Source organism: Cetorhinus maximus, chromosome 2 (genome assembly GCF_964194155.1).
Source record: "Cetorhinus maximus chromosome 2, sCetMax3.hap1.1, whole genome shotgun sequence".
Lineage (NCBI taxonomy): Eukaryota > Metazoa > Chordata > Chondrichthyes > Lamniformes > Cetorhinidae > Cetorhinus > Cetorhinus maximus.
The window spans coordinates 122,195,273-122,219,480 of NC_135880.1; the positions used below are offsets into that span (position 1 = coordinate 122,195,273).

The following is a 24,208-nucleotide window of genomic DNA, read 5'->3' on the forward strand; positions in this document are numbered from 1 at the left end:
CAGGCATCCAGTCACTAAAACACCCCTCGACCATCACCCTCTGCTTCCTGCCACTCAGCCAATTCTGGATCCAATTTGCCAAATTGCCTTGGATCCCATGGGCTCTTACCTCCATTATCAGTCTCCCATGTGGGACCTTATCAAAAGCCTTGCTGAAGTCCAAGTAGACTATGTCAAATGCATTGCCTTCATCCACACACCTGGTCACCTCTTTGAAAAATTTAATCAAATTGGTCAGACATGACCTCCCCTTAACAAAACCAAGCTGACAGTCTTTGATTAATCCCTGCCTCTCCAAGTGTAGATTAATTCTGTCCCTCAGAATTGCTTCCAATAGTTTCCCCACCACTGAGGTTAGACTGACTGGCTTGTAGTTCACTGGTTTATCCAGCACCCCTGCTATTTCCTCCCTTGCCTCACTCAACAGCCTGGGATACATTTCATCCAGGCCTGGAAATTTATCTACTTTTAAGCCTGCCAGACCACTTAGAACCTCCTCCCTTTCTATGCTAATTTATTTAATTATATCACAATCCTTCTGCCTGATTTCCATACCCACGCCGTCCCTCTCACTTGTGAACACCGACACAAAGTATTCATTTAAAGCCCGACCTACGTCTTCCAACTCCACACACAAATTACCACTATGGTCCATAATGGGCCCTACTCTTTCCCTAGTCATCCTCTTACTCTTAATGTACTTGTAAAATAACTTTGGATTTTCCTTTATTTTAACTGCCAATGTTTTTTTATGCCCCCTTTTTGCTCTCCTAATTTCCTTTTTAAGTTTCCCCCTACATGTTCTATACTCCTGTAGGGCTTCCGCTGTTTTGAGCCCTTGGTATAAGCCTCCCTTTTTCTCTTTATCCAATCCTGTATATCCCTCAACATCCTGGGTTCCCTGGATTTGTTGGTCTCACCCTTTGTCTTAACTGGAATGTGTTGGTCCTGTACGCTCCCTATTTCCTTCTTGAATGAGTCCCATTGCTCTGATGTAGATTTACCTAAAAGTAGCTGATCCCAGTCCACTCTGGCCAAATCATATCTGATCTTATTAAAATCGGCCTTTCCCCAATTTAGAACTCTGATTTATGGCCCACCCTTGTCCTTTTCCATAACAACCTTGAATCTAACGGAGTTATGATCACTATCTGCAAAATGCTCCCCTACTGATATCTCTACCACTTGCCCGGATTCATTCTCTAAAATTAAGTCCAGGACCGCTCCCTCTCTTGTAGGACTTTCTACCTGCTGGCTTAAAAAGCTCTCCTGGATACATTTTAAGAATTACACTCCCTCTAAACCATCACACTATGACTAACCCAGCTAATGTTGGGGAAGTTGAAATCCCCCACTATTACTACCCTATTATTTTTACACTTCTCTGAAATTTGCCTACATATCTGCTCTTCTATTTCTCTCTGACTGTTTGGGGGCCTATAGCACACTCCCAGCAATGTGATTGCTCCTTTTTTGTTTTTAAGTTCTACCCATATGGCTCCATTTGTCATCCCTCCTTACTGCTGTCATTGATTCCTTGATCAATATTGTGAAACCCCCTCCTCTTTTACCTCCTTCCCTGTCTCACCTGAAGACCCTATATACTGGAATATTGAGCTGCCAATCCTGCCCCCCTCTCAACCATGCCTCTGTGACAGCAATGACATCATACTTCCATGTGTTAACTTGTGCCCTCAACCCATCTGCCTTATTCATCAGACTCCTTGCATTAAAATAAATACCATCCAACCTTGCCAAGCTCCCTTATGCCTTAGCTGGTCTATAATTTCTATGCCTTCCATAGAATAGTGCAGGGTATTGATATGGGTAGTGATAACCAAAGTGTGACAGGAAGGGATAGAACATACAAACATAAGAGTGCACCAGCAAAAAGTTCAGAGTAGACAATAATGGAAAAAAGACAGAATTGAAGGGTCTTTATCTGAATTCTTGCAACATTCATAATAAGATGTATGAATTGATAGCACAAATAGAAATAAATGAATATGATACACTAGCCATTACAGAGAATTGGTTCCAAGGTGACCAAGGCTGGGACCAGAATATTCAAGGGAATTTGACATTTCTGAAGGACAGGAGGAAAAGATAAGGAGGTGGGGAAGCTCTGTTAATCAAGAAAGAGATCAGGACAATAGTGAGAAATTATCTTGGTTCAGAAGATCAAGGTGTAGAATCAGTTTGGGTGGAAATAAGAAATAGCAATGAAAATAAGTCGCTAATAGAAGTAGTTTATAGGCCCCTAATAGAAGCTACACAGTAGGACAGAGTATGCACCAAGAAATAATGGGGGTTTGCAAGAAAGGTACTGCAATAATCATGGGTGGCTTTAATCTTAACATTGACTGAACAAATTAAATTGGCAAAGGTAGCCTGGAAGATGAGTTCACAGAGTGTATTCAGGACAGTTTCATGGAACTATGCATTCTGAAACCTACCAGGGACCAGGCTATTTTAGACATGGCAATGTCTCAGGAGAGATGATTAATTAATACCTCATAATAATGAATCCTCTAGGTAAGAGTGATCATAACATGATACAATTTCACATTCAGTTTGAAAGTGAGAAATGTGTTTCCATAACTAGTTTCTTAAACTTAAATAAAGGCAATTACAAGGATATGAAAATAGAATTAGCTAAAGTTGACTGGGGAAATACATTAAAAGGTAAGATGGTAGAGGAGCAGTGACAGACATTTAAAGAGATATTTAATTGCTCCCAACAAAGATATATTCCACTGAGGAAGAAATACTCCACCAGAAGGATACACCATCCATAGCTAATTAATGAAATTAAGGATGGTATCAAATTGAAAGGAAAGTGATACAATGCTGTGAAAGTTAATAGTGGGCCAGAAAGTTGAGAAAGTTTTCGAACTCAGCAAAGGGTGACTAAGAAAATAATAAAGAGTGAGAAATTGAAGTATGAGAGAAAACTAGCAAGAAATATAAAAATTGATAGTAAAAGCTTCTAGAAGTATATAAAAAGGAAAAGAGTAGCTAATAAAACATTAGTCCCTTAGATTGTGAGACTGGGGAATTAGTAATGGGAAACAAGGAAATGACAGTGGTTTTGAACAATTATTTTGTATTCACCTTCACAATAGAAGTGACAAAGAGCATCCCAAGAATAGTAGAAAATCAAGAGGCAAAAGGGAAGGAGGAGCTTAAAACAATCACTACCACTAGAGAAAAAGTAATGGGAAAACTAATGGAAGACTGGCAAGTTTCCCAGACCTGATGGCCTGCATCCTAGGGTCTTAAAAGAAGTGTCTGCAGAGATAATGGATGCATTGATTGTAATCTTCCAAAATTTCCTAGATTCTAGAAAGATCCCAGCAGACTGGAAACCCCAAATGTAGCACCACTATTCAAGAAAGGAGGGAGAGAGAAAGCCAGAAACTATAGGTCAGATAGCCTAACGTCTGTCATTGGGAAAATGCTAGAAACTGTTGTTAAAGAACAGGTAACAGGAGATTTAGAAAATCATAATATATCAGGGAAATCATGTTTGACAAATTTATTATAGTTCTTTGAGGATGTAACAAGAATGGGGATAAAGGAGAACCAGTAGGTATAGTGTATTTGGATTTCCAAAAGGCTATTGATAAGGTGCTACAGAAAAGGTTATTACACAAGATAAGAGCTTATGGTGTTGGGGCTGATATATTAGTATGAATAGCTAGACTGACTACCTAACAGAAACAGTGAGTTGAGATAAATGGGTTATTTTCAAGTTGACAAACTGTGGCTAATGGAGTGCCACAGGGACAGTACTGAGCCCTCAACTACTTACGATTTATATTAACAACTTGAATGAAGGGACTGAGTGTATTGTATCCAAGTTTGCTGATGATACAAAGATAGGTAGGAAAGCAAGTTGCGAGGAGGATACAGAGAGTCTGCAAAGGGATATAAATAGGTTAAGTGAGTGGTCAAAAATTTGGCAGATAGAGTTTAATATGGGAAAATGTGAGGTCCGTTTTGACAGGAAGAATAGAAAAGTAGAATATTATTTAAAGGAAGGCAAACTATATAATGCTGCAATACAGAAGGATATGGGTGTTCTCGTACTTGAATCCTAATAAGTCAGCATGCAGGTACAACAAGTAATTAGGAGTGCAAACGGAATGTTGGCCTTTATTGCAAGGGAGATGGAGTATAAAAGTGGGGAAGCCTTGCTACAACTGTACAGGGCATTGGTGAGACCACATTTGGGCCTGAGTCTTTAGCTCAGCGGGCCCAGGATCGGCCGGGAAACGGACTGCCATCTGCGATCAGCCCCCGACTGCGATTTCACGCTGGCTGGCCAATTAACGGCCAGCCAGCATGAAGCATGCGTTGAAAAGCTCAGCGCTGCCAGGGTGGGGGCAGGAGGAGGGTGGGCGATGACATCAACACGGGACCGGGCGAGCGCTGGAAGAAAGCTCTCTGAAGGCAGAGAGCTGCCTCAGGGAACTGCAGACCTGAAAATGTTCCAATATAGTTTTAAAAAGCAGAAAAAACATGTCCGAGCATTAATCGGGCACCTGAAAATATAGATGATAAAAATGCTGCCCCCAGATTTTTATTTCATAACAGAAACCTCATCTCACCCTTGGGTGAAGTTTCATGAAAAATGTAAAGGTCGCCTGGCCGGCTTGCCTATCCACCAACAGTAAGGTTGGACAGGCAATGAAACTTCGCAGGCAATTGTGCCATTAATGGACTTAATTGCTCTCTTAATTGTCGGCAGTCTCGCTTCCGACTTTTGCACGCGCCTGCCAAGCCAAATATCACGAGTGTGCACGATGACGTCAGGACGCTCGCCCGACATCATCCTGAATGATTTCATGCCCGATCGGGCTCGGCACCCGCCCACCCTATCAATGTAAAATTCAGCCCCTGGAGTACTATGTGCAGTTTTTGTCACTTTGCTTAAGGTGAGACATGCTTGCATTGGAAGCAGTTCAGAGAAGGTTAACTAGGCAGATTCCTGGGATTGAGGAAAGGTTGAGCAAGTTGGGCCTATACATATCGGAGTTTAGAAGAATGAGAAATGATCTTACAGAAATATATTAATATTCTGAGGGGGGCTTAACAGGGTAGGTGCTGAGAGCATGTTTCCTCTCGTAGGGGAATCTACAACTAGAGGACCCAGTTTAAAAATAAGGGGTCTCCCTTTAAGACAGAGATAAAAAGGAGTTTCCTCACTGAGTAGATTGTTAATGTTTGGAATTCTCTTCCCTGGGCAGCAGTGGAGGGGACGTCATTGAATATTTTCAAGGCCGAGTTAGACAGATTTTTGCCTGACGAGAGTCGAGGGTTATGGGGGGCAGGCAGGAAAATGGAATTGAGGCAACAATCAAATCAGCCATGTTCTTATTGAATGGCAGAGCTGACTCGAGGGGCCGAATGGCCTACTCTTGCTCCTATTCCTTATGTTGCTATGGTCACAGACAGTAAGGGGTGAAATTGATCCACTCCATCAGCGCAAAATGGAATCATAGCCAATCAGCAGCCCAATTTTCACCCCCAATTTTTATTTTCCATTGAAAATATTGCCAAGATTTTTAATTTCAAACCAGGCAAAAGCAAAAGTGAGAATCGGAAATGATTCTGTGAGCATCAGTGAATTGATTAGACATAGTGAAGAATTGGCTGCTGATTCGCTATTAGCCCAGTTCATACTACTAGGTGCGTACCAATTTGACCCCCTGTGAGTTAAATTGTCCTGCAAGATTTTAGCTCTCATTTGAACTCAGTAGGCTGGATTTCCAACTTCAGTCAGGCTTTTGGAAACCAGAACCGTGCACAGGCAGGTTCAAGCAGAATTGCAAGAAGAATGGCAGTAGAAAGAATCCCTGAGCTACAGGTCAAGATCTAGAGAGAGAGATTATCCTGTTTAGGTTAATCTGGATAACCCATTGAATTGGAAATAATGTTGTATGCTCTTTATTTTGTATGGCTACACAAATACAAGTTGTAACAATTGAACTAAACAACTCACATACCTAGTATTCTACATTTCACCTTGCTGTGGTATAAAAAACTTGCAATTCAAATCAAACTTAACTTTGGAGAGATGAAACAAATACATGTGCAAAAGACATGAATAATTCAGTCTATACATCAGAATTCTTTTGGATGCTTTTGTCGCATCCATGGGATACAGTATTTTAAACAGCAGCAAGAATCGACTCTCATAAAAATGAGACTTTCAGACTTCTAGAGAAGGTGACTTTTTAAAAATTTGTTCATTGGATCTGGGCGTCACTGAGAAGAGCAGCATTTATTGCCCATCCCTAATTATGGTGGTTAGCTGCTGCTTTCAATTGCACCAGTCTGTGTGGTGTAGGTATATTTTATTAGGTTGGGAGTTCCAGGATTTAGATTCAGCAATGATGAATGAGTGATGATATAGTCCTAAGTCAGGCTGGGGTGTTACTTGGAGGGGAATTTGGAGGTGGTGGTGTTCCCATGCCTCTGCTACCCCTGCTGTGGATTTGGAAGGTGCTGCTGAAGAAGCCTTGGCATGTTGCTTCTGTGCATCTAGTAGATGCTACACATTGCAGCAATCATGCATTGGTGGTAGAGGGACTGAATGTATAACGTGATGAATGGGGTTTTAATCAAGCAGGCTGTTTTGTCGTTGACAGTGTTGAGCTTATCGAGTGTTGGAGCTATACTCATCCAGACAAATGAAGTATAGAGCAACAAAGTCTTGACTGTGTCTTGTAGATGGTGAAATGTCTTTGGGGAGTCAGGAGGTGAGTTAAAATATGTGGCTGATCCAGCTTAGTTTATGGCCAGGAGCGACCCTCCCACCCATCACCCACCCCCCTCCCCCCACCACCAACCCCAGGATGTTGTTGGTAGAGGATTCAGTAGTGATGATGCTGTTGAATGTCAAGGGTGGGTGGTTAGACTCTTTCTTCTTGGAGATGGTCATTGACTGGCACGTGTGTGACTTGAATGTCACTTGCCACTTATCGGCCCAAGCCTGAATGTTGTCCAGGCTTTGCTGAATGCAGGCACAAATGGGACTGAACATTGTGCAATCATCAGCGAATATTACCACTTCTGACCCTAATGATGGAGGAAGGTTAATAATGCAACTGAACCTGAAAGGTTATTTACAGTAAACCCTTATTTGTAATATCCATTAGAGGCAACTGGTAAATGGACCGCTGTGTGCCTGCATCTTCCCTCTGGGTGCTTACTGGCTTAATCATTGATATGGTTGTTTTGTGTGATTTGGGACTGGCAGTAGTAACTACCATTAGCTCCGACTGACAATACTGTGTTAAACTATTTGCTCTGGACTTATTTTGTACTTAAAACGTCCACGATCTTTTGCACAGGTTTTGCTGATTTCAGGTGAAGTGTACTGAAAAATCCAGCAAAACCTAACGGAAACTCGTGCTGCGGGTTCCTTCCACCAGTGACATGAGCCAATTATGCAGATGACACCAAGCTGGTGAAAACTCAGACTTAATTCTTTCCTGGTGGAAATGCCTTGTACCTGCTGGTCAGTGTACTGGTTCCCACACCTTCCCCATTTCTGTGGGACCTCACAACTTTAGCATCCACTTAGCAAGAAAATAGATTCTAATTAATAGCAGATCAGGCAATGAATTGTGCAACAAAATTAGTGTGCACACATACTTATTGACACAAAAAAGGTTCTGATGGTATCTCAATTGAAGCATAAACCACAAAGTATAAAACCACCAAAGATGCATGCTATAAAATAACACATCAGATGGTTTGTATAGACTGAATAATATAGCAGCCTATTAAGTAATACTGAAAATACAAAACTTTACAACTTGAATGAAAGTTAAGTGAACATGCATGCATCATACACGAAACAGGGATCAATTACATACCCACTGCAATGTGCCATATTTGAGTGTAGCACTGAGAGTGCCGCACTGCTGCAGGTACCAGTTTTTCGCTGAGATGTTAAATCCTCTCTGACAGGCATAATAGATCCCATGGCACTAATCAAAGAAGAGCAGGGGAGTTCTCCCCAGTGTCCTGACCATTGGTCATCCCTCAACCAACAACTCCAAAACAGATTTTCTTGACATTTATCAAGTCCCAGACAAAAGTGTAGCATCCTCATCTGAGAGTTGCTTTACACTGATGATACCAAAGAACACTTTCAGCATCAAATGGACTGACTCTCTCAAGCCTGTAAAGAGTTTGGTTTCACCATCAGTATCAGGAAGACAAATGTCACGATCCAGGATTTTGCCATACGGCCATCAATCAGCACTGACAGTATGACGCTGGAGGTTATTATTAGCTTCACATATCTAGGCTTCCACAATCACCAGCAATCTGTTAGTTGTTGCTGAAACCAACACACTCATTGCAAAAGCTGCATTTGTTAAATCCATACTGAGTAAGAGTGTGTGGAATATCAGTACCTGGTCAAGAAAACCCAACTGCGAGTCTACCTTAGCTGGCATAGTGGTATTGTCACTGGACTAGCATTTCAGAGACCCAGGGTAATGTTCCGGGTTCAAATCCCACCATAGCATGTGGTGAAATTTGAATTCAGTAAAAGTCTGATGATGACCACAAAACCATTGTGATTGTCGTAAAAACCCATCTGGTTCACTAATGCCCTTTAGGGAAGGAAATCTGCCATCCTTACCAGGACTGGCCTACATGTGACTCCAAACCCACAGCAATGTGGTTGGCTCTTCAATGCCCCCTGAACAAGGGTAATTAGGGATGGATAATAAATGCTGGCTTAGCCAGCGACGCCCACATCCCATGAATGAATAAAAAAAAACCTCTACAATAGTGACCTTATGCTCGGCAGGAGAAAAGACTGAACAGTTTTAAGATAACAGTGTTATCTTAGATATTTCCTTGGCACCTCTTGGTAGAACAAGGTCATCAACTCGGAGGTCCTGGAACATGCCAATTCCAACAGCATGCACTAATTTCTAAACCAATGACGTCAGTGCATGCTTAGCCACATTCATCGGATGGTTGACGGCTGTATATCCAAAGACCATCTGTACGGTGGGCTGGCCACTGGGTCACAATGGCTGGACATCCATACCTCCACTACAAGGTCACTTGCAAGCGAGATATGCGGATGGCAGATATTACCACAGACAACTGGGATTCAGTTATTGATTGCTTTGACCTGGCTGTTTGGAGATGCATTGAAAGAGACAAGGTGAAACAGAAATCTGAGCTGGCTGAGAGAAGAACCTAGAGAAAACAGAGGTTAGTGCACCTTCTCAGTCCGCTGTCTTCCTCGACAGCAAATGTAGCAGAGACTGACATGCCAGAGCGGGGCACCTGAGGCAAACCAAGTGATGTTTAAGCACAAACCATCGTCTCATGAGATGGAAGGCTGCTAATGTCTGTTCAATGCTAATTAAATGTTAGGATATCTTGGTGAGTGTTTTATGGATTCCACACTCATAGCAGCTTGAGGGGAATTTTAAAAAGCTGCGGGTTTAAGATCAGTCAGTGTAGAATCAGAAACTCAAAAAGCAACAATAAGAGTCTGGAGTCCATGGGTGATGTGTTAGATTTGAGAGAAGATCAGTAAAACTTGAAGTCACAAGAAAACAGCTCAAATTTTCCAAGTTTAGGAAGTATCCAAGTATACAGTAGCAAGACACCTCATCATTGATGCATACTGAGAAACCTCACCTCACAGTGTCAAAGTCTACAAAATAAAATTAGGACAGGGTCAGACCCGTCGCAAAAGGACAGCCACTCTGGTGTCAGTAAAAGTACCACCTAGTGTGGGGCTGACTGTACACTCACTCAAAATCTATACACACCCATTGGGTTGGGGTCGCCCTTGATTAGCATCAAAACCAGAAAGCCAGCTCTACCCATACTGCACAAACAGTAATCATACAGGCATACATACACCATGATGTGATACACTCTTGTACACTACTGGCGTTGTTATACTATCCACCATTTTGAGTTTACAATAAAGTGTGTTGCATTGCAATGATGAAGCTGGAATAATGCCAAACTCACCAGGCCCTGTTTAGTATATGTGACTGTGGTCCAAAGTACTGATTTTGAAAGGACAGATGGTAAAACATGACCACTCTTGAAAAATTAAAATTAAGGCCAACCTCATCTCAACAGAAGCATTATTTTTATTGTAGAAAGAAATGTTTGTTCCAAATATACAATATCTGGAACTGAAACAAAAAGTGGAACCAATAACATAGGCATATTCTCTCAGGCACTGGAGACTGTATCATCATGTACTGAGACCCAAAATCCACTAGCTTTGTACAGCATCGTCTGGTGTGACAACACAAAAAGTCTGCACTTTTGACTCCTTAAGGCCCCAGTTTCCATGCAGATTACAGGCAAGCCCCATAATGCATCAAGAATGTTATGATATATGTGCAGGAACCTTTAAGGGACCGTGGTTTAAATGACCGTCAAATCATTACACATCTCGACAGGATATGATGTATTCGTCCCATGAGTTGTATTCAGTTTCAAGCAGCAGCACTAGGAGTAGAATATGTGTATAATAGTCTCCCAGTTCATTCTGTCTGTATATAGTCTTATCTTCAAATAAAGAACCCATATTATTGTTTCACCAATCCTCGTGTATGATTGGTACATTTACATTGAAGAAGGTAACAAATAATGTCTCAGTAACGTTCCAGATCCAATTTCAATGGGTACTTCAAAGCAGGAGCTCAATAAAATTGATGGCTTACACCACTTGGTGGCTCTATCCTCCATGTAGGGCCATTGGGGTTACTGGGTCTCCTGCTCCATGGCCTCCAAAGCTCAACCAGTTCATCAGACATTTTTGTGGAAGCTTTTGTTTTACTTCTAAAAATTGCCACACATTTTAGGGGAGTCAACAGCTGCTGTTGCCTCAACATGCCAACACAACCATGGCATTCTTCCAGTGTGCAGGTGTTAGAATTGTCTTTGAAGCATTTTAAAATAGCTTACTTTGCACTCAAGTGCCAGATCAGCTTGAAGTCCCACAGGTATGGCATTGCCTGAGGTGAAGTGTTAGTATGTTGTGGGGTATGGTAGCACAGCAGTTATTTTACTAGACTAGTAATTCAGAGGTCTGGAGTAATGATCAGAGACGTGAGTTAAAATCCAACTACAGCAGTTGGGAAATTTAAATTCAGGTCAATAAATCAGGGACAAAAAGCTAGTATAATAATGGTGCCCATGAAGATGTTGCGTGGTTGTAAAAACCCTTGTGGTTCACTAATGTTCTTTGGGGAAAGAAATTTGCTGTCTTTAGCTAGGCTGGCCTATTTGTAATTCCAGGTACCCATAGGCCCAGATTTTCGTGCCTGGGTTGGGTTCGCCAAGTCGGGAGATTTCCTAGTTCGGCAAACCTGTCCTTTAAAAATGTCTACCCGCAGGTCGGGTTTTCGGTTGCGGGGGTGCATGCTAAAACAGGAGTCGGGGCGGGTGACCCCAGGACGAATGCGGAGGATGCCAGATGGGGAGGCGGGCTGGGTGCAAGGCCAGCCTCTGTGCTCCAGCCCTGTGTTAAAATATAAAAAAAATAATTTAAAAAATCCCTCCAGCCTTCAACCCTCATGCCCCCCCCCCCGACACACTCCCTATGCCCCATCCATGCTAACTCATGCCCCAACCCCCATGGCCCCTTTATCCCCTATGCCAACATAGTGTCCACACATGCCAGCTTATGCACCCTACCCATCACTCTTTGCCCTTATCCCCTCCATGCCAACTCACCTGTTATCCTTAGACAATTCCTTGACAGCTTTGACACTTCGTGGAAAGCTTTGACATGCTTGACAGCTTTGAAACTTCCTGGATAGCTTTGACAGGTTTGACAACTGGACAGCTCTTAACAGTTCCTTGACAGCTGGACAGTTCTTTGACAGCTGGACAACTCCTTGATAGCTTGACAGTTCCAATGAGTTTGTGCTTGCGAAGTGCATAATTATATTCACTTTTAACAATCCCAAAGGATGTCTTAACTCTCCCAAAGGTGTCCCAGGACCTTATCCAAAGGGGTACCCTATCTTGCCAAAGGGGTACCCTGGCTAACTAAATGCATCCACCAACTTCAGACCTCCTCTTACCTGTTCTAATTTGCACATTCTGAATTCCACACTCTTGTTTTCCCAAAATCCCACTTCAGTGGAGGCAGCTGGTGATTTAAATATCCAGCTGCCTCCTTGAATCACACAAGCGCAAACTCCGGCCCAACTCCAATCCCGCCCCTGCGAAGATGGGAAATGCCATTTTGGCCATTTCCAGGATTTTTACTGCAATAGAGAGCCTCTCTGTCGTTGCAAAAATCTGGGCCATTGTTATGTGTTTAACTCTTAACTGCTCTCTGGAATGGTCTAGCAAGCTACTCAGTGTAATGGAGAAGGTGGTTGACTACCATTTCCTCAAGGGCAACGGGTATGGACAATAAATGCTGGCCCTGACAGACATGCTTGCATCTCATGAATTAAAGGGAAAAAAAAATGATGAAACAGCCCTGCATGACTATACATTGATCAAATGCCAGTTCAGAACTGGCTATATTGCTTATGAAGCTGAATGACGTAGGCAGAAGCAGTCCAATTTGATTTGCACATTTGTCTCCAGTTTTACTGACATGTTGGCACAAGCTTTTGTCAGGTGCAGTATTCACTAAAGTGACAATTCATTCTCTATTTTTACATAGTTCTTGCAAGGAATTTTTACCGGGCGTATCAAACTGAGTAAGTTGCATACTTATTTTAACAAAGTAGCTGGTATTTAAAAGTAAGTTAAAACATACTTAATTTGAAGAAAAAAGTATTAATCTACCTTGTATTTCTAACAGATGTGGCTTTTGTACGGGCTGTGTATGCTTTTGTTCAAACGACATAAAGTCATAATTAATGCCCTGATGCCTGTTTCTACACATAATTCAATGCTATCTAGTACATGTCTTGACACAGGCCAGAGGTATGTGTAAGTAACAGGGTGGGGAGGGAAATCAACTTAATTCTGACTGAAGCGTCGAATTTAAATTTGATTTCTGGGTGTAGAGTGGCTGAATTGTGAAAGCAAGACACTGCTCAACGTGAACTGTGCCCTGATGTAGCAAATAGGGCCCAACACAATGCACAATATGAGTGGGAGCACTTGCCTGCATGTCATAGGCATTGAACCACCCTGCCCACATTGGCAAAGAATGTCTTGGAGATTGGCAGGGTGGTTCATACATTAGGCACCAGTGGTGGATGGAGTAAATATTTAAGGTGGTGGATGGGGTGCCGATTCAGCAGACTGCCTTTACCTGGATGGTGTTGTGTTTCTTGAGTGTTGTTAGAGCCGCACTCATCAAGCCAAGTGGAGACTATTCCTTCATACTCCTGACTTGTGCCTTGTGGATGGTGGACACACTTTGGGGAGATGGGTGAGTTACTCACTGCAGATTTCCCAGCCTCTGACCTGCTGGTGTAACCACAATATTTATGTGGCTTTTCCAGTTTATGATCAATGGTAACCCCCGGGATGTTGATAGTGGGGGATTCAGCGCTGGTAATGACATTGAATGTCAAGGGGAGATTCTCTCTTGTTGGAGATGATCATTGCCTGGCACTCGTGTGACATGAATGTTTCTTGAAACTTATCAGTCCAAGCCTGGATATTGTCCAGGTCTTGCTGCATATGGCCACAAACTGCTTTACTATCTGAGAAGTCACGAATGATGTTGAAAATTGTGCAATCATCAGCGAACACCCCCATTTCTGACTTTAGAGGGGTCATTGATGGTTGGGCCTAGGACACTACACTGAGAACTTCTACAGTGATGTCCTGAGAGTGAGATGGTTGGTGTCCAACAACCACAATTCTTTTGTGCTAGGTATGACTCCAACCATGGAGAGTTTTTCCCCAGATTCCCATTGACTTCTGTTTTGCGAGGGCTCCTTGATACCACAATTGGCCAAATGCTACTATAATGTCAAGGGCTGTCACACTCATCTCATCTCTTGCATTCAGCTCTTTTGTCCGTGTTTGAACCAAGGCTGCAATGAGATCAGGAGCTGAGTGGTCCTGGCAGAACTCAAACTGAGCATCAGTGAGAAGGTTGTTGCTTTGTAAGTGTGCTTGATAGCACTGTCGATGACACCTTCCATCTGTTTGCTGATGATCGAGGGTAGACTAATGGGACAGTAATTGGCTAGATTGGATTTTTCTTGCTTTTTGTGGACAGGACATACCTGGGCAATTTTCCACATTGCTGGGTAAATGCCAGTGTTGTAGCTGTACTAGAACTGCTTGGCTAGGGGAATGGCAAATTCTGGAGCATGCCTTCAGTACTACAGCTGGAATGTTATCACGGCCCACAGCCTTTACAGTATCCAGTGTCTTCAAACGTTTCTTCATATCACGTGAAGTGAATTGAACTGGCATCTGTGGTGCTGGGGACCTCCGGAGGAGGCTGAGATAGATCATTCAATTGGCACTTCTGGCTGAAGATGGTTGCAAATATTTCAGTCTTGTCTTTTGCACTGATGTGTTGGGTTCATTATTGAGGGTGGGGATATTTTTGGAGCCTCCTACCCTGGTTAGTTGTTTAATTGTCCACCACCTTTCATGACAGGATGTGGCAGGAGTGCAGAACTCAGATCTGATCTGTCATTGAGGGATTGCTTAGCTCCATTGCATGCTGTTTCCGCTGTTTGATATGTAAGTAGCCCTGTGTTGTAGCTTCACCATTTTTAGGTATGCCTGGTGCTGCTTCTGCTATGCTCTTCCACACTCTTCAATGAACCAGTGATGATAATGGTAGATTGGGGATATGCCAGGCCATGCTAAAGGAATAGAGTATAAAAATAGGGAAGTGTTTTTGCAACTGTACAAGGCGTTGGTGAGACTGCACCTGGAGCACTGCAGTTTTGCTCCCCTTACTTGAGGAAGGATGTAGTTGCATTGGAGGTGGTTCAGAGGAGGTTCACTAGATTGATTCCAGAGATGCGGGGCTTGTCTTATGAGGAGAGATTGAGCAGTTTAGGCCTATACTTGCTAGAGCTTAGAAGGATGAGAGGAGATATAATTGAGATATATAAGATGCTAAAGGGGATAGACAAAGTAGACGGTGGAGTGGATGTTTTCCCTTGTGGGGCACTCTAGAATGAGAGGCCATAGTTTTGGGCTAAGGGTGGTAGATTTAAATGAGAGATGAGGAGGAATTACTGAATCTGTGGAATTCACTACCTCAGAGTGCAGTGCGTGCCGGGACGCTGAATAAATTTAAGGAGGAGATAGACAGATTTTTAATTAGTAATGGGTTGAAAGGTTATGGGGACCGGGCGGGAAATTGGAGTTGAGGCCGAAGTGAGATCAGCCATGATCATATTGAATGGCGGGGCAGGCTCGAGGGGCTGAATTGCCTACTCCTGCTCCTCGTTCTTATGTTCTTATGAGGTTACAGATTATGGTTGAAATCAATTCTGCTGCTGCTATTGGCCCACTGTGCCTCATGGATGCCCAGATTTGAGTTGCTAGATCTGTTCTGAATCTATCCCATTTAGCATGGTTGTAGTGCCACACAACACAACGGAGGGTATCTTGATGTGAAGACGGGACTTCATCTTGACAAGTAATGTGCGATGATCACTCCTAGCAATACAGTCCTAAGTAGATTGTTGAGGATGAGATCAAGTAGGGTTTTCCCTTTTGTTGATCCCCTCACCACCTGCTGCAGGCTCAATCTAGCAGATATGTCCTTTAAGACTCAGCCAACTCAGTCAGTAGTTGTGCTACCGAGCCACTCTTGGTGATGGATATTGAAGCCCCACAACCAAAGAACATCCTCTGCCCTTGCTACCCTCTGTGCTTCTTCCTAGTGGTGTTCGACATGGAGGAGTACTGATTCAGCTGAGGGAGGGCAGTAGGTGGTAATCAACAGGAGCTTTCCTTGCCCATGTTTGACTTGATGCCTTGAGACTTTATGGGATCCAGAGTGAACATTGAGAAGTCCCAGCGCAACTCTCTCTCGACTGTATACCACGGTGCTGCCAACTCTGGATGCTTGCATGAGTGACATGAAGGCCCTAAATGTCAATTCTTGCACCTTGGAGACAATGGCTGATGACACAGGAAAATGGTGACATCACTTGTGGGCCTGCATGCGCCACTATGACGATCAGTGTCTTGACAATAGGTGCCAACCTCGAAAACAACAACCCACAATGCCACCCAATAATAGTTTCTTACATGGCACCCTTCAGTATTTTAATCTCTGATCCTTTTTTCTCTTGTTTTCTATATTGTGCAATCTTTTGTACATCTCCAAGTATCTGTTGCTCTGTCCCCTTCTCTCAGAGGAATGACGAAGTTCTGTGGAGCAAAATCATAAACCTTTTTTTTGTAATTTTAAGACACAGCACAACGAGGAAATCTACCACTTCAATCTCACTCTATGTGCATCTTAGTCTTCTATCTAGGGAGAAATGATTCGAATATGACTCGGAACTTATGCTTTTTCTGCATCTGCACTTTCTGTTTTATTTCAGATTTCCAGCATCCCCAGTATTTTTCTTTCAGTCTTCTAATTTATTTATTTCCCTTATAGTTTTGTGTAGCCTAGCCAACTAAAAAAAGGCTTGCATTTATAGGAAATTGACCACCGGACATCTCAAAGTGCTTGACTGCTAATGAAGTGCTTATGAAGTGTAGTCACTGTTGAAATGTAGGAAGTGAGATTAGTGAATCAGAAAACAATGCTGTGAGCATCTATCCACCCGCAATATACTAAAAGTCTTGCATATATCGCGCACTTCCAGTATGCATCATGCTTACTTCCTGTAACACTTAGCAGTCAAATTATTTCACCTTTTTGTCAGCATATAATCAAACTTTTACCATTCACATGAATACTCAGCAGAAAGCCAACCACCAAATAAAAATCGGTTGCAAAAATTAGGGGATATGGACAGAATCAAAGGATTGGTCCCCAAGTCTCTTTCTTTACATTGTCAAAGTCAGTAGCAAATGAATGTACATTTTTATTGAAGCAGAATAACCTAGTTTAAATAATTTAATTACAATTTTATATATTTATTTCAAAGATGTCACTGCAGGGATAAATGCCTCAAGATTTCATTGTCTGTACAGCTTTAAAAATCTCTAATGAACTCAGAACTTATACTGCATTGAGAGAATTTTTTTTGGTAGTTTGTGATTAATGCTCTAAAATGGAGCAATTCTGGCTATGTTGGATTCTTGGCCCCAAAGGGAGGCACAACATGCTGAGAAGATGAACTATGAGGAGCGTGTTCTTCAGTAATCTATTTTTTCTCACTAACTTGCCTCTCTTCCTGCCATTTAGCAGTTTGAGTGCTGACCCATGACCATGGTAATATCGATTTGTATTTGTTGTTGTGTCAGGAATAACATGTACAGTCAGAGCAGTGTAGAATATTCTATGTAGTGCTCTCTTTGTATTTGTTATTGCCTGGGTTAGGACAGGAACAGGCATCAGTGACCCTACTCGATGGCTATGGTCAGGGAGGATAAGAGCTTGCCTAAAGACCCACTTTTTCTGGCAGTGTCAGGTATTTCTGTCTTCAGTGGAAGGAGGGGTGGAGTGAAATGGGAGCAAGTTCAGCTGACTTGAGTTTCATGTCTGGGCAGTCGATTTGGTTTACTGCTTTGAACTGTATTAAGGACGTCTTCCATTGTGCCTGTTGAGAGTGACAATATAATAAGAAAGAACATTGAGTTGTGTCATAAGGACACATAGCACAATCAGAGGACAAGCCATGAAACATTGATCACCTCTTTCCTTACTTGTTTACTTTTTCACCCCTGACTCAACTCCTCCAATGTTTTTGCAAAACCCTCAAACTCTACCATACATAAATGAATAGGTGTGAGAATAAATAATTAACTAAACATTTATCCCAGGAGTTCTGCAAGATATTTGCTGAAGGCAGAATAATCTATTCTACTTCCAGCGAAAATTGTTTCGTTTGTCAGTCTCAGTGTCAACCTGTTGTATTACTATAGTATGTTAGCTCTACATTTTCCATTTCCAAATTTTAATCTCTGAGAGATTAGGGAGCTTTATAATATTCTAAACCTTACCAGAATCCTGGTTCCAACCCAATTCCCAGTCAGCACAGTGTTGCCTGAAATGTTTGCTGTCAATCAGAGTATTTGGTTTGCGCACCAGCTGTTTCGTTCTTTGAGCAGATTTTATATACCTCATTTCTCATGAAAGCCCTGACTCATATTAGCTTATTATCTCCCCCTAGTACCCTTTCTCACCTGTGAACCAAAACAGTGAAATCCAGCTACTGAAACTGGATATCTTTGGCAATTTGAATTTTAAACACATTAGGAAAGAATTTTAGTATCAGTTCCCATAGCCCTCAAACAGTAGGGGCAGAAATTTCAGGTTGGCGTGCTGGCGTGTGCCCGACCCGATCGGACGCGAAATCGCACGGGATGACGCTGGGCGAGCATCTCGATGTCACCCCACGCTCGCGCAATATTTTGGTCAGCAGTCGCGTGCAAAAGTTGGAAGCGTGCCTGCCGACAATTAAGAGACCAATTAGTGCGATTAAAGTTGTAATTGTCTCCGATTTTTCGTGGTCCGTCCAGTCTTACCGTTGGCGGACGGGCGAATCGGCCAGGCGGACTTAGCATTTTTCATGAAATCTCATCTGAGGACGGGGTGAGGTTTCTGTTATTACATTTTTTAAAAAATGTATAGACAGAATTCCCATCACGTATATGTTCAGGTGATTATGGTGCGTTTTTTTTCCCAGATTTTAAAAACTTTATTTATTGGTTTCAAAGTCTTCAGCTCCCTGAGGCAGCTCTCCGTCTTCAGGGAGCTTTCATTCAGCGCTCGCCCACGCTTACGTCAGTGCCCGCCCTCCTCCTGCTCCCAGCCTGGCAGTGCTGAGCATTTCAGCGCGTACTTCATGCTGGCTGACCGTTAATTGGCCAGCCAGCGTGAAATCGGGGTTGGGGGCTGATCGTGGGTGGCGGTCCATTCCCCAGCCGCTCCTGGGCCCGCACGCCAACCTAAAAATCCTACCCTTGGTTTTTAATGTTTGAATTTGCTAACAACCCCCCATTTTGTGCAAAATAATTTTCAGTTGGCACTAAAAGTTGTTACAGATGCAGGGAGGGGATGAAGTGTAAAAGAATTTTAAACATGTCAGTTTTAACTTGGAGGCACTGCAGAACTGAGAGTCAACATACGTCACCAAGGACAGGGCTGATGTAGGAGTGTTGTGAGATAGGATATGGACAGCAGATACGCTAAAGTTTATGGAGGATGGGTAACCAGCCAGAAGTAAAGAGCCCATCAGTATCAGATAGTGGCTGGAATCTTATGGAGGCGACAGGGTCTTGGCTGTCAGCTAGAGAGAGCTAGTAAGAGCTAACAAGAGCCCCACGTTGTCCCTTTCTGGGAAGGCCCTCTGCATCTCGTTCCCCTCAGTCACTTGACAGGCCAACAGTGGGCCTTTCCCCAGGATCAAGGACTCCAGGGGCAGAGGTCCTACGCATTGAGAGCTGCTAGGCAATCAGAAGCCAGCAGCTGTATTGAACGGCAGCACTACTAGGGAGGGGTTGGCTGCTGCCGGTACAACACCCACCCGAGGCCCTAGGATCAGCACAGTATCCCAGGCCACAGGAGAGTGATGGTGGAATGGGGGGATCACGAGGAAGAGGGTCAGCACCAAGGGAGGGGTTTAGCTTTCAGCGGGCCCCCTCTTTCCCAATTCCAGGTCCTTCAATCAGGCACCGTGCCTTTGAACGAGGGACCACTTGCCTAAGAGTCCATAAATAATCTTGAAAAGCAAGCCCTCCACTCGCCACTGTGTTAATACCAGCAGTGGGGTGAGGCCCTTAAGTTGGCATTAATTGGCCAATTAAGGCCTCAATTGGTGGCAGAGTTGGAAGGCCATCCAGGAGCCTTCCTGTCACAGACTTAAACAGGATGGAGGAGAGAAGGTGACGGGGTCTGCACCCACCACCCTCCTGGCTATGTAATGCCAACAAACTCACCACGGGGAAGGCACAAGATTCTGTTAGCTACTAATAAATCAAATAGCATTATATTCAAGTAAATTATTGAATTATTTTTATTTGTTTCCTCATATGTTAATCCCTAGCTTTTTTCTGCTTCCATCCAGCCTCCATTTTATGACCCTGTGGTGCCAGTGGACTTTGAAGAGTTCCTGATGTCGCAGTTCATTATTGCAGATCCTGACCTTCAGCAAGACCTGGGTGACTTCCCCGATGATGACCTAGAGATTACTTTTGTTCCGAGAGAATGCAGGACCGTGCAGCCTTCAGTTCCTGAAAACGGGTAATACATCGATATACAATTTTGAATTTTAGAGTCATAGAGGTCTACAGCACAGAAAAAGGCCCTTCGGCCCATCGAGTCTGTGCCAGTCAAACAAGTACCTAGCTATTCTAAACCCATTTTCCAGCACCAGGCCCATAGCCTTGTATGCCATGGCATCGCAAGTGCACATCCAAACACTTCTTAAATGTTATGAGGGTATCTGCCTCTACCACCCTTTCAGGCAGTGAGTTCCAGATTCCCGCCACCCTCTAGGTGAAAAAATTCTTCCTCACATCCCCTCTAAACCTCCTGCCCTTTACCTTAAATCTATGCCCTCTGGTTATTGATCCCTCCACCAAGGGGAAAAGTTCCTTCCTGTCTATCCTATCCATGCCCCTCATAATTTTATACACCTCAATCATGTCCGCCCTCAATCTCCCCTGCTCCAGGGAAAATAACCCCAGCCTATCCAATCTCTCCTCATAACTAAAACTCTCCAGCCCAGGCAACATCCTGGTAAATCTCCTCTGCACTCTCTCTCGTGCAATCACATCCTTCCTATAATGCAGATTCCAGAAGTGCATACAATACTCTAGCTGTGGCCTAACCAGCATTTTATAAAGTTCCAGCATAACCTCCCTGCTCTTATATTCTATGCCTCGGCTAATAAAGGCAAGTATCCCATATCCCACCTTCTTAACCATCTTATCTACCTGTCCCACTACTGTAAGGGACTGGTGGACATGCACACCAAGGTCCCTCTGATCCTCTGTACTTCCCAGGGTCCTACCATTCATCGTGTATTCCGTGCCTTGTTTGTCCTGCCCCAGTGCGTCACCTCACACTTATCCAGATTAAATTCCATTTGCCACTGATCAGCCCACCTGACCAGCCCGTCTATATCCTCCTGTAATCTAAGGCTATTCTCCTCACTATTTACCACCCCACCTATTTTCGTGTCATCCGCGAACTTGCTGATCAACCCTCCTACATTCAAATCTAAATCTTTTATATACACCACAAACAGCAAAGGACCCAACACCGATCCCTGTGGAACCCCACTGGACACAGGCATCCAGTCACAAAAACATCCCTATTTCTCCTTATCCCTCGACATCCAGGGTTCCCTGGATTTGTTGGTCCCACCCTTTGTCTTTACTGGAATATGTTGGCCCTGTACTCTCCCTATTTCCTTTTTGGAGAGCTTTTTATAAAACTAACTTAAACATTCATTAATAAAAGAAAAGATTATAAGCATATACATGTGTCTACAAATTACTGCTACAATCATTTTTTAAATCCCCTAGATAATCTGATTCCCAGTTGCTACTTCATTAAGGCAACAGTAAAACACATAGATTTTAAAAGACCCAGGCAAAGTAAACGATACCCTGAACAGTCGAATTCAAAGTGAGTTCTCGTCACTTCAGTCCCTGGAGGCAGCAGTTTGGTAAATACAGGCTGAAGACGTTTCTCACTTGTTGGATCTTAAAAATGCCTATCCTTACAAACAGCCTTTGCTCCTTTATACATATTTTCCACTTTGAATGCAAATTCAATTGTTTCACTATGTCTTTGGACTTTATCTTTCTGATAATAAAAATCTCTCATAGCACTAAGTTTTACCAGTATTCTTTGGGAAAAATAAACACACTTTTTAACTAAGTTCACCTGGCTAGGTGAAACATTTCTCTCCTCCTTTGAAAACAACCTAGTCCGGTTTATTTAAGAATGCAAATTTCCCCCTTTACACTTCACATTCCAAAACTTCCAATGTTTACCTAATTAGTATTTCAAACTTAACTTCTCTCCTTACATCAAAGCACCCAGACTAGCTGCCTCTAATTCAATGAAGTCTCTCACACACACACACACAGATGCATAGGGCAGAATTTTCTCGTCAGTGTGTGGGCGTGCGGTGACGTCGGGTGTGCGTCCCGACATCACCGCGCGTCATTCCGATCTTCCGTTCAGCAGGCACACACTGCAGTCGGCTGCGTGCCTGCTGAACTGTCAAAGGCCTCTTAAGGCCATTAATAAACCAATTAACCAAATTGACAGGGCTGCCCATACAACCTGGTGGGCAGGTGAAGAGCCCAAGCGGCCTTCGCATTTTCATGAAACCTCATCCACGGGCGGGATGAGGTTTCGTGAAGGATTTATTAAATTAATAAATATTTTTCAAAAATTTGACAAACATGTCCCAGCTCATGTGACACCGTCACATGAGGGGTCGTGTGTAAATGATTTTTAACTTTTTTTATTTTGATGTTTCAGATTGAACTTTAGCTCCCTGAGGGAGCTCCGTGCCTCAGGGAGATTTCTGCGCCCTTTTGCGTGCATGCGTGAAAAAGCACATGCCCTGGCTCTCCCTCCTCCCCCCACTCATATAGGTAGTGCTGAGCGTTCCTGGGCAGGCCTTAATTGGCCCATCTACATAAAATGGCGGCTCCGTGCCCGCTCCTGACCGGCCCACCCAACAGGGAGAAAATTCTCCCCATGTAGACACAGATTCTATTTTACAATAAATTCCAATAACATTATGGATATTATTATATCTTCCTGATAAGTACTATTGCTGGAATATTGTCAGGGCCCATAGCCTGTGCAGTTTCCAGTGCCTTCAGCCATTTCTTGATATCACGTGGAGTGAATCGAATTGGCTGAAGACTGGCATCTGTGATGCTGGGGACCTCAGGGAGGTTGAGATGAATCAACCACTCAGCACTTCTGCTGAAAGTGGGTGCAAATGCTTCAACCTTGTCTTTTCCACTGATGTGCTGGACTCCCCCATCATTGAGGATAGGGATTTTATGGAACCTCTTCCTCCAGTTAGTAGTTTAATTGTCCACCACCGTGTATGACTGGATGTGGCAGGACTGCAGAGCTTAGATGCGATCCACTGACTGTGGGATTGCTCAGTTCTGTCTATTGCCTGCTTCCACTGTTTGACATGCAACTGGTCCTGTGCTGCAGCGTCACCAGGTTAACACATCATTTTTAAGTATGCCTGATGCTGCTCCTCAAGACCTCCTGCTCTCTTCATTAAACCGGGATTGATTTCCTGGTTTGATAGTTATGGTAGAGTGGGGGATATGTTGAGCGATGTGGTTACAGTACGGACATACGAATTAGGAGGAGTAGGCCACTCAGCCCCTCAAGCCTGCTCCGCCTTTCAATAAGATAGTGGCTGATCTGAATGTAACCTCAACCCCGCATTCCTGCCTACCCCCGATAACCTTTCACTGCCTTGTTAATCAAGAATCTAAGTAGCTCTCCCTTAAAAATATTCAAAGACTCGGCTTCCACTGCCTTTGGAAGAGAATTCCAAAGACTCATGACCCTTAGAGAAAACATTTATCCCCACCTCTGCCTTAAATGAGTGACCCCTTATTTTTAAACAATGACCCCTAGTTCTAGATTCTCTCACAAGAGGAGACATCCTCCCACATACACCCTGTCAAAACCCCTTAGGATCTTATGTGTTTCAATCAAGCTGCCTCTTACTCTTCTAAATTCCAGTGGATGCAAGCGTAACCTGTCCAACCTTTCCTCATCAGAGAACCCACCTATTCCTGGTATTAGTCTAGTAAACATTCTCTGAATTGCTTCTAACGCATTTACATCTTTCCTTAAATAAGGAGACGAATACTGTACACAGTGCTTTAGATGTGGTCTCACCAGTACCCTGTGTAACTGAAGCATAACCTCCATACTTTTGTAATCAATTCCCCTCACAATAAATGATAGCATTCTATTAACTTTCTTAATTACTTGCTGTATCTGTATACTAACTTATTGTGATTCATGCACTAGGACACCCGGATCCCTCTGAATCCCAGAGCTCCGCAATCTCTCACCATCCAGACAACAAGCTTCTCTATT

The 24,208-nt window shown here is 43.2% G+C and overlaps 1 protein-coding gene across 6 annotated transcripts in view; it reads left to right on the plus strand.

Annotated features, from left to right (window-relative positions):
• The window catches only part of dock8 (dedicator of cytokinesis 8), a 320,640-nt gene that overhangs the window by 82,483 nt on the left and 213,949 nt on the right, over window positions 1–24,208 (plus strand). For all 6 annotated transcript variants that reach the window (XM_078569065.1, XM_078569081.1, XM_078569074.1 and 3 more), the window contains one exon: window positions 20,166–20,341. In XM_078569065.1, the coding sequence (XP_078425191.1) occupies window positions 20,166–20,341 (176 nt within the window). The remainder of the gene's footprint in view (window positions 1–20,165; window positions 20,342–24,208) is intronic.